At 46.5% G+C, this 9311-nt stretch overlaps 1 protein-coding gene across 1 annotated transcript in view; it reads right to left on the bottom strand.

The window, feature by feature from the left end:
* Positions 1-9311, bottom strand: part of IL2RB (interleukin 2 receptor, beta) — an 11202-nt gene extending 1891 nt beyond the window's left edge. The window contains exons 1-9 of the mRNA XM_009083997.1: positions 9230-9311; positions 8785-8904; positions 8222-8226; positions 7207-7314; positions 5943-6051; positions 4815-4963; positions 4218-4389; positions 2384-2480; positions 476-560 (exon numbers count right to left, since the gene is read on the bottom strand). Coding sequence (XP_009082245.1) covers positions 476-560; positions 2384-2480; positions 4218-4389; positions 4815-4963; positions 5943-6051; positions 7207-7314; positions 8222-8226; positions 8785-8904; positions 9230-9311 — 927 coding nt within the window. The remainder of the gene's footprint in view (positions 1-475; positions 561-2383; positions 2481-4217; positions 4390-4814; positions 4964-5942; positions 6052-7206; positions 7315-8221; positions 8227-8784; positions 8905-9229) is intronic.

Below are 9311 nucleotides of genomic sequence, written 5' to 3'. Positions count from 1 at the left end.
GGAAAAGAGACAAGAGTGCAGAAAATAGTTGAGTGCCATCCAGTGTGATGACAATTCACATTAGGAGCAGAGGAAAGGCTCACAGATAGGAGGAGAGGACTGCAGCAGAAAATCTGGGGAAGAGGTGGGCAGCCTAGGGCAGACAGGGAGGCACTGAACTGGGGTGGAAGGGGATCTTGGGATGCCAAGGTCCCTCCTGCAGGTCCCTTGTTTTCTCTCAGGCTGCCCATTATGGGAGCAGGGTGCTGAGGTTTGTGTGGTTTGCTCTTTCTCAGATCTGTATTTAGAGATGCCTCAGTTGAGTGTCAGGTTTTAGGTCAGAAAATAGAACTCAGAGAACCCAGCAGCTGGTGCTACAAGCACATATGTTGTGTGTGTAGGTCTGACAGGCTATCTGTCCTGAGCATGTGCAGCTGGACACTCCTTTCCCCCACTTCTGCCTCCTAACCACATGATTCTGTCCCCAGTCCCATACCTGAATATCACCTCCATGAATCGAAATGAGTGGGGGAAAGAACTTCTCAGGGTCTGGGATGTGAATCTTCAGGATTTTCTTAAACCTTGAGAAAAGAGAATGAGAAGAACAAATGAAACAGGGCCCGATCCTGATCACTCTGGCACTGTAGCAGGGGTAGGAGAGAGCACTGCAGCTCACGGATGCTACCCTGGCATACGGTAGACGTAAAATAAGAACAAGCCTCAGGGCTGTCCTTGCTCTTGAGTGGCTTGAAATGCAGTAGCTGAACAATGAGAGGTGCAGAGATGAGACAGTTAAACCTGGCATTGGAAAATACATTGCTCTCAGCCTTTTCCCTGGGGAGGGACAACCACAGTTCACTGTTTTCTTCCCTGCCTTGGCTGGTCACCTTAACCTCCCCACCTGCCCCCTTAAGCCTCTGTCCTGATTACAAGCTGAGCAGGTGTCTCTTGTTTGCAAGCTCCAGCTGCTGTGAGGTGCTTTGCTGCCACCACAATGACTCAGAGGACTGCATGGCATGAGCAGGACCATCACTGGCAAAGCTCTGCAACAGCTCTCTGCCCTCTTAGCAGGATGCTGCACTGTATAGCTGGGGCACACTGGTCATGCCAGCCATCTGTGACAGTATGCCTTGCATTAGTCCAGAGGCCTCTGCTTTACTGGAAGCAGTGTGTTGCCATCCTGAGGCACCATGTGATCTAATCTTCTCCTTAGTTCCTCAGAGAGGCTGGCTCATCCTGTCATCTCTTCGCTGAAGCTTTGCTGTAGGATGCTCTGAGGAAAGACCCTCCTGACCTCTGGAGGCAATCAGTGTACTCTCTGAAGCATCAGAATTTGCTAGTTCTTGCATATAAACATCACTGCAGATGCTATTTTTATTCATGCATGTCTAATCCTTCCTTGCATCTTACCTCAGCATTATCCTCCATTCAGTTCCCCTAGGTTAATTATACTTTGTGGAGAAAGGAGGCCTTTTTAACTCTCTCTGTGCTGTGTAGCTAGCACTTCCTCACCTTTGTGTTATGCCTCAAAGGTCATAACACAGGGTAAAAGAGTGACCAGTGACTTTCTTAGTATCCGTCTAGATGACTTTCTCAGTATCCATCTTCCTTCAACATGCTTCTCTGTCTTTCCTTGCAGAGAAACCACTAAGCCTCTGCAGCTTCATCCCTGATAATATTTCTCCCTGCCATGAACATCATCACTTGCTGCTTCACCCCTACCCTGAGATGAGAAGACTTGTGTCTGTTTCTAGCCTCACCATGCTGACAGGTCACTGTTGGTGTTATTACATGGGGTAACCTTGTGAGACACTTTCAGTCCTAAACAAAAGCAGAGCCTGGCTAGCAATGCTGGCAAAGAGGTCTTCAAAGCATCATAGAGATGTTTATCAACTTGTGAGAACTGCACAGACCAGGGAGAGGAAGAACTGTACTCCTCACTCCGGAGTTTTGCCTGCAGACCAAATATCACCATGTCCTGCCTGAGCTCTTGCTGGAGTATCTAAATGAGGAGATAGTGGTACCTAGGCTTTCTTGGTCCTTGCTACTGAGGGTGTGCTCAACCCAGTGACCTGCTTTTGAAGAGGCAGTTTTGATTCATCCCTGCCAGGAAGCAGCACTCTAACCTCTGGGCAACAGATGTGCTGAGGTAGCTGTTTTAAATTTAGCCCGGACATAGCATCAGGTCGTGGGAGCTTGGCACAATAGGAAGATGGTGGTGAAACCATATCATGGGTGGTGGTATATCTCCCCAGGCAAATATCAGCCCCAAAAGGTTGGGCTTTAAACCATATTTTAAAGTAATCTCTATCCTGAGTAATGCCAAGTGAGAAATAACCCTGGTTTTGAGAACACACACAAGAGAAAGGAGAGGAACAGAGATGAAAATTTGATTCTCGTTTACCATTTGAGGGTCCGTAAGTTAATAAGTAAGGCAGTCCCAATGGTCAAGAAGATGAAAGTGCTCACTATAAGAGCTGGCAGGACTGGGCGGGATATTTCTGTAAGAGGAGAAAGAAGGAGGAAATGGCTGTGAAAATTTAACCAGGATTCTGAAGGTAGAAGCTGCAGCCCTTTCATGGCTGTTCAAAGTGATCAAAGTGGGCCTGTGTTATAATTTTATATAATATTGCATAGAATTTAATATACAGGTCAGATACATAAGTTCTGCTGTGTTGTGCAGGATGACTTTGAGCTGATATGGGTTTCAGAGTCTAAGCATTGCTTAACAGGTAATTTGTGCTGAACAGCTTGAACCCCCTGTTCATAACAGCATCACAGCTAGGGTTTGCCACAGATGAAGTGCCACAATCTGCTGGTTGAAGTGTCCATCAACCTGCCTGTCTCGTTGCAAAGGAAACCAGATAAAATGGGATTGGAGACTTGAAACAGCATTATGAGTCAGTGAGGGGAGACAGATTCATGGGGTTCACAGGTCTCTGACAAGGCAGGAGGACAAGGATGGAGAAGGCTGGGGACCAAGGGGCTGGCTTCTTTTTTTTTTTTAGAGGTGTGGGGAAAGCTGTAGGAGACTAGGAAGGCTACAGTTTTACACCATATTTTAGTACTTGGATTGTAGGGTTAAGAGAAAGAGACTGAGTTCCCACACTGGCAGCACTGCCAGCATTCCTCAGGCTTGTTTGGCATCATCTCAAACTTTTCTTAATCTGTCTCTTTCACACAACATCTCCTCAGTGCACCTTTGCTTGGTCTTTCTATTCTGGTGCCTGTTTCCTCTGCCTGCCCCTCATCTCCCTCCACCCCTCGTGTCCCTTGGTCTGGGTGTACAGAGCACCTCTGGAGTAGTTGTGAGGGAGCAGAGAAAAATAAAAGGAGGAGACATTTTTAGTACATTCTTTCTTTGCCTGTCCTTGAGATGCTACTCAGATCACTTTGTCTCCTCTGCCTCTGGTACCCTGGTTATCTTTGGGTCTTGGTTGCTATGACAACTGGTTGCGGCTGTATCCTGTTCACTGACATCACACACTGTCAAAATTTGATCGCCACAGCAACACAGTGCCCTTTCTAAACATAGCTCCTCTGTTTATACCAACACCAGGCACAACAGGGAGGGGTTGAGCAGGGGCAGAGTGGGGGCCACATAAGAAGGGATAACCGCTATCTGCTTATTTTGGGGGGGAAAAATGACAGGGATCACAGCCAGTGACTCATCAAAGGGCACTGTCTAGGCTTGAGGTTCATGCAGTGACTGATGCAAGTCTCAGCAGACCTTTTTGGAAGGAACCTAATGTGTGTAAGTCTCTTCCATTCTCCATGAGACTTTGATTCCCAGTTCAGGAGCTGAGTGCTGTTTCAGTGCATTTCACTGCATTTCACTGATCATTATTCCAATGAACTGGGCCATTTTAGGAAACTGGATATATGTTCCTAGGTTACATTAGCACCCAGGAAAATGCCAGTCCTGGCCACTGCATTTGCAGGTCAGACATCTAGCCTTACTGTCCTGGGGAAGCAGTCTCTGATTTACATCTTGTGGGTCTTGCCTAGCTTCTGGAGGGGCTTTGCTGGGGTCATGGGGTCTTTGCTTTTAAGCACTGCTGAGCTGGCCTGACCCTAACCAACTAAGAGGGACAGGTTGTTTCCAACCTTTCTATTGCTCTTTGGTCAAGACAGTCCTCCCTATGCATCTTCTTTCAGGTTCTCAGCCTGCCCTTCTATCTTGTTTTCCCTGAATCCTTATTTTCCCCTCCAAGTCAGACTGCCTGACTGACCCTTACTGTCAGCATGTGTCCTCCACAGTATCGTCTCGCTCCAGTCGCTCCACACGCTTTTGTAGGTACTTGCAGCACTTGGCCTCGCACGGACAGCTGCCTCGTATTTCAAGTTGGGTGAGAGGCTCTCAAACTTTGCCCACATCTGGTCCTGTTCGATGGTGAAGTTCTTGGCATCCTGGGAGAAGGGCAGATTTAGAACCTCATCAACACCCTGTCTTACAGCCTCATGTACCCATCTTTTCCAAGACCCTGGGAGGAGACCTGTCTCAAATCCCTACACCTTGTGCACTTCTTGTTCACCCTGGAGGAAAATTCTTCTGCGCTTTGCTTTTTTCATCCCTTTCAGGTCTGTTCTGGAACTGTCTGAATTTTTTTTGTGACAGCACCAAGTAAAATAGGATTCCCATCTGCCTCCTTGTCATCACCAAACACTGGCAGCAGGTGATACAGATAAAAGGGTGGGGGCTGTCCTCCTCTCTCCAGCTTCACCAAAATTGGCTTAGTTCTGAGAGAAGGCCCAGGAGCAAGTCAAGTCTTGGGTGACATAAACAAGACCAGGATTCATAAGGTAACAGGTCCCAGTATCTCCTCTGTACTCACCTCCCAGGACTGACTCATGGTTCGGTAACGCACTTGGTATTCTCGCAGCCCATACAAGTAATGAGAGGAAATATTCAGGCTCCATGTTAAGTTGTAGGTGTTTTCAGTTATGCTAACCAGCTGAAGATTTCCTGGAGGCCTCAGCTTTACTGAAAAGAGAGGAGCAGTGTTGGTATCTCCACTCTGTCCATAACAGGACTGCACTTCAAGCCCCACAGCAGCAGGGCTGATGTCTTGGCTGTGCTCACAGACTCTAGACAGCCACGGCCACATGAGGTAGTTAGTGAATTCCTCCTCTTTGTTCCTCCTTTTTACCTCTGTCACTGACTGCAAAAGGCCTATTGCCTCTGGACTATGTTAAAGGCAGCTCCTCCTGTGAGCCTGTGACAATGGCCCCTACAGTCAGTGCAATCAATCCGTGTAGCCAAGCATCCCATCTTGGAGGGGTGATCCACCTGGCAATTATATGGATAGGAATGGAGCATGGCTGGGGAGACAGCTGCTTCCCAGCTTGCTTCAGCGAGCTACAGCCACAGGGGATAGAATTACACAGGCTGTCTAGGCTGATCCTTCCCAACCCCTGACTTCAGCTATGCCCTCTTATGCCTCGTGTTGCAGTGGCTCTATTTTATATCTCCTTGAGACAGGTAAACTCACAGAAAAAAAATGTCCCAAGCAGATGTTTTTCTTCTGGATTAGTGAGTTGAATCCATTCAGCTAAACTGATGCATGCTAGAGGTGGCTTAAAGGAGGGTGGAAGCACAGATCCAGTAGGAGGGACAGAGGAAGAACAGTAAGACTTTCCCTCCTTCTTGCAGCACACATTTTTCAGGAGTGTGGCTGAGCTGTCATTGCCTGTTTGAAGCCAGAACTCCTAGTGCAAAGCACTCTCATTTAACAGTGTCCCAGATAAAGGGAAGGACAGGATATGTATGGAACTATACTACATGATAGAGATACAAGTAGCAGAAATCAATGTGGTTTACCGGTGCTCATTGTAGCAGAGGACAAGCAAGAGACACAAGCCTAAAATCAGCTATGGGTATTGTTTAGGGGTGGATGGGGAAGAGAAGTTACCTATCCTTTCATGGGGAGGCTTCAGAGACTAGAAGACAGATGAGTACTCACTATTTGCAAATGGATTGAAATCTTCTATTCTCACGGGTATAGACTTATTGTCTCCAATCTGACAAAGGACAGACATGGTAAGACGGTCTGAAACAGTGAAGCATTGAGTCTGCAAGGGAAATTAAACACTGGTAACAATGAAGTCTCATGAATAAGCATAAAAATTTCTAAACATTACCCATGTATAAGAAATTTAGGAATACTTGACAATAAATATGGAAGATATTTGTGGCTGAAAGGCATAAACCTCAGTGGTGAGTGAGAAACAAAAGATTTATGATTCATATGGTTGGATTTATTTTTTTTAATAGGTGAGAAGGGTGCAAAATCTTGTGATGTGCTAGTTTGCTAGGATTCCTGTATGTGCTGACTAAGCAGGAAAAAAGCTGCTCTCTCTGAGTGACATTTATCAAGAAAAATTATTTTAACTAAACAGGTGAGATTGAGACAACATTAAATATTACACTTGAAATGCAATGGTACTGAAGGGCCACATACATCACGCAGTACTGAATAAGCAATAGGGAAATTAGCTTGATTAGGAAGAAAAGATTTTAGAGCTATTTACCAACCCTGCAATTTGTCTTTGCACATGATATGCAAATGTAAGAAAGCTTGTCTGTCATTAGAACTGGCTGTGACTTTATCAATAAGGAGAATTAGCTCATATTTGGGTGGGTATTTTCTGAAAACACAGGGACTGCAGTAACTCTGGATATGACTGAAGGAAGTACATAATGAGTCTAAAATAAGACTGATTTAAATAAGGAATAATAGAAGATTTGCATCACCATTAGCTCCAGTGATGTGTTGCTGTTGTATTTTATATTTGACACATCTAACCAGACTTTGCAGTAGTTAATGATCTGGAAAATGGTATTGACCTCTTCAAGGAAAAAGAGATCATGAGGTGACCTCAGAGGTAGTGGTGATGCTCATCCCTCCTCAGAGGAAGGGAATAGGGCCAAACCCTGAGTAACTGAGACAAGGGACACTGCATAGGGTCTGTCTGCCCTGCATCTTTTCTGTGTGTGCCAGGACACCATGGCCCAGCAATGATGCTAATCCCTCCCACAGGGGAACCCACAGGAGAAATGCCTGTCAGCAACACACAACACCAAGCCCAACACCAGAACTGGAGTCAAGGATTAAGTTTGGGCTTTTTATACTGCTCCGAGGTGTCACACTGTTTATACACCCAAAATACTCATCCAAATCCTTTCCACCTTATCATTAGCCAGAGCATCCCAGATGTATTACTCACATTGCTCTTTTGGTTGAAGATCTTGATGCATCGCCTCAGTCCTGTCATGTGTTCTACTTTGGGTAATTCACAGTACTTCTTGTAGTCTTCAGGTAAGGAAATTGACCCCTGAGGACTGTTTTGTATTTAGTCAAACATTATGTAGCATTAAAGGGCTTTCAAAGCATTTTGCATCCTACTATCTGTATTTGCTGAACAGACTGCAGGGAGGATTTAATCCTACCTTCCTACCCCATTGCATCATCCATAGAAAGTCAATGCATCCCAGCTATTTCAAGCCAAAGCTAACAGTAGATTTCCAGTTTCAAAGACTTTGCAAAACCCTCTTCCTATCTTCTCTGCTTCCTGTTGATATCAGAGAACATTCTGCCCACAACTGTGCCAACACAGCCCTGCAAGACATGTCTGTTTCAGCCCCTCTAGGATTTAGAGGTCTCCTTCAAGCCACTGACAGTCCTGTAGGATCTCAGATACCAAGTGAGATGTACCTTCTGAACCAGGTCACACCCCAGTCAGCCAGGACCAAACATCCACTATACCATAACCTCTCTTCTGCTCTGACAAACGTGGCTGGACAGCCTATGCTGAGCTATGGCACAGGAGGTCACAGGGTGGGAGAGCATCTGTGGGGTAGCAACTGAGAGGGTATTTGACTGAGGTGCCTGCTCCAGCTGTAAGGTCAGGTCAGGCCTGGACTTGCTAACAGTGGGGAGAGGTGTAGTCCTAGAGACCTGATCAAGCAATGGCATAGTTCCGGATCCCTCCCAGATTCCAACCCCAGTTTCTGTGATTCACACCCATGAAGCAACATAACTGTTTTAGTTTTCTCGGTCCATGCACCACGGTCCAGGACATATTTGCCCATTTAACCCCATTGGAGATGTGTCTATGACAGTCAGAAGTAACCCACCCACTGCCAGAATCACACTAAGCCTCTCCTTATGACAGGCACCCAGGGCAGTCCTGGGGTAGGCTGGTAAGCCTCTTGGCTACAGATGTCCTATATGGAGATGACAGAGACTCAGACCGCCCCCACTGTGGTACCGACACCTCCCCTCTGCTGGAAGGCACATGGGAGAAGAAAATATCTTGAACGGAGAGAGATGAAAAGGCCAGGGGAGAGAAGAGGAATAATATTTTCCTTCATTCAGGGTGCAACACCTCAGCTCATCCTGGAAATGGGAAAATGGTCTCTGTACAACTTCAGTTCCACCCTTCTCCACCCCATCACTATATATCCTCCTTTTGCACTGAAAATGCCTTACAGTCCAGAGGGTAACTACCAAGGAAGAGGGATTTTTTTGAGAATGAAGCATAGATAGAGCCATGGATCTGGAAGATGGGTTGTGATAGATGGTTTGGGGCTGTCCGACGGCAAACACTGAGCCGTGTTTGCCAGCATCTCAGCCCACATGGGGTTAGAGACAGAGTTCAAGACAAAGCACCTCAGCTCTGTGACTCCACTATACCTGGCCTGGGGAAGGGGAGCCTAGATTTTTCTTTAGTGGCAAACTTTCCAGTATATTTTTCATTCAAAGCATTGGCTTTCCTCAGCCTCTTCAGTCACCCACCTGTCACAGAAACCTTGCTCTGATAAAATCTCCAGCTGGCACGGTGCTTCAACCAGTTCCCTGTCTGTGTTCCAGTCACAGAAGAGAGCTGCCTGTGAGTCATACCAACAAGTTAGGTTGGACGTGCCTGCCACCAGAGAAGAGATGGACAGCAATGTGTGTTAATTAGCAAAGATTTTTGGCATTAACCATCACTCGGAACAATTCTACCCCATCCCAAACTATAGACTGACTCCTCTGCTGCATAACTCCAAGTAAGAAAGACAGAGCCACTCACTTCTCTATGTCCTTGGAGGCTGATGTGTTCATAAGAGACCTGTAACTATTGCAGCCTCTTCTGGTGTGTTACAGCACAAACATTGCACAGCAACACACCGTGGCGCACACACTCTTCTGGCTGACTCCCCTCCCTGATTTCCCAGCTGGCATGGGTGAAAGGAATATCTTCTTACCTTGTGCCAAGTCTGATGCCCGTGAGGGACGCATGAGGCTGAACAGGCAGAGATGAGACAGAAGCAGCAGTGAAGACTTCAT

This window comes from Acanthisitta chloris, unplaced genomic scaffold (assembly GCF_000695815.1).
Source record: "Acanthisitta chloris isolate BGI_N310 unplaced genomic scaffold, ASM69581v1 scaffold17251, whole genome shotgun sequence".
Taxonomy (NCBI): Eukaryota; Metazoa; Chordata; class Aves; order Passeriformes; family Acanthisittidae; genus Acanthisitta; species Acanthisitta chloris.
This window is presented reverse-complemented; position numbering and strand designations above follow the sequence as displayed.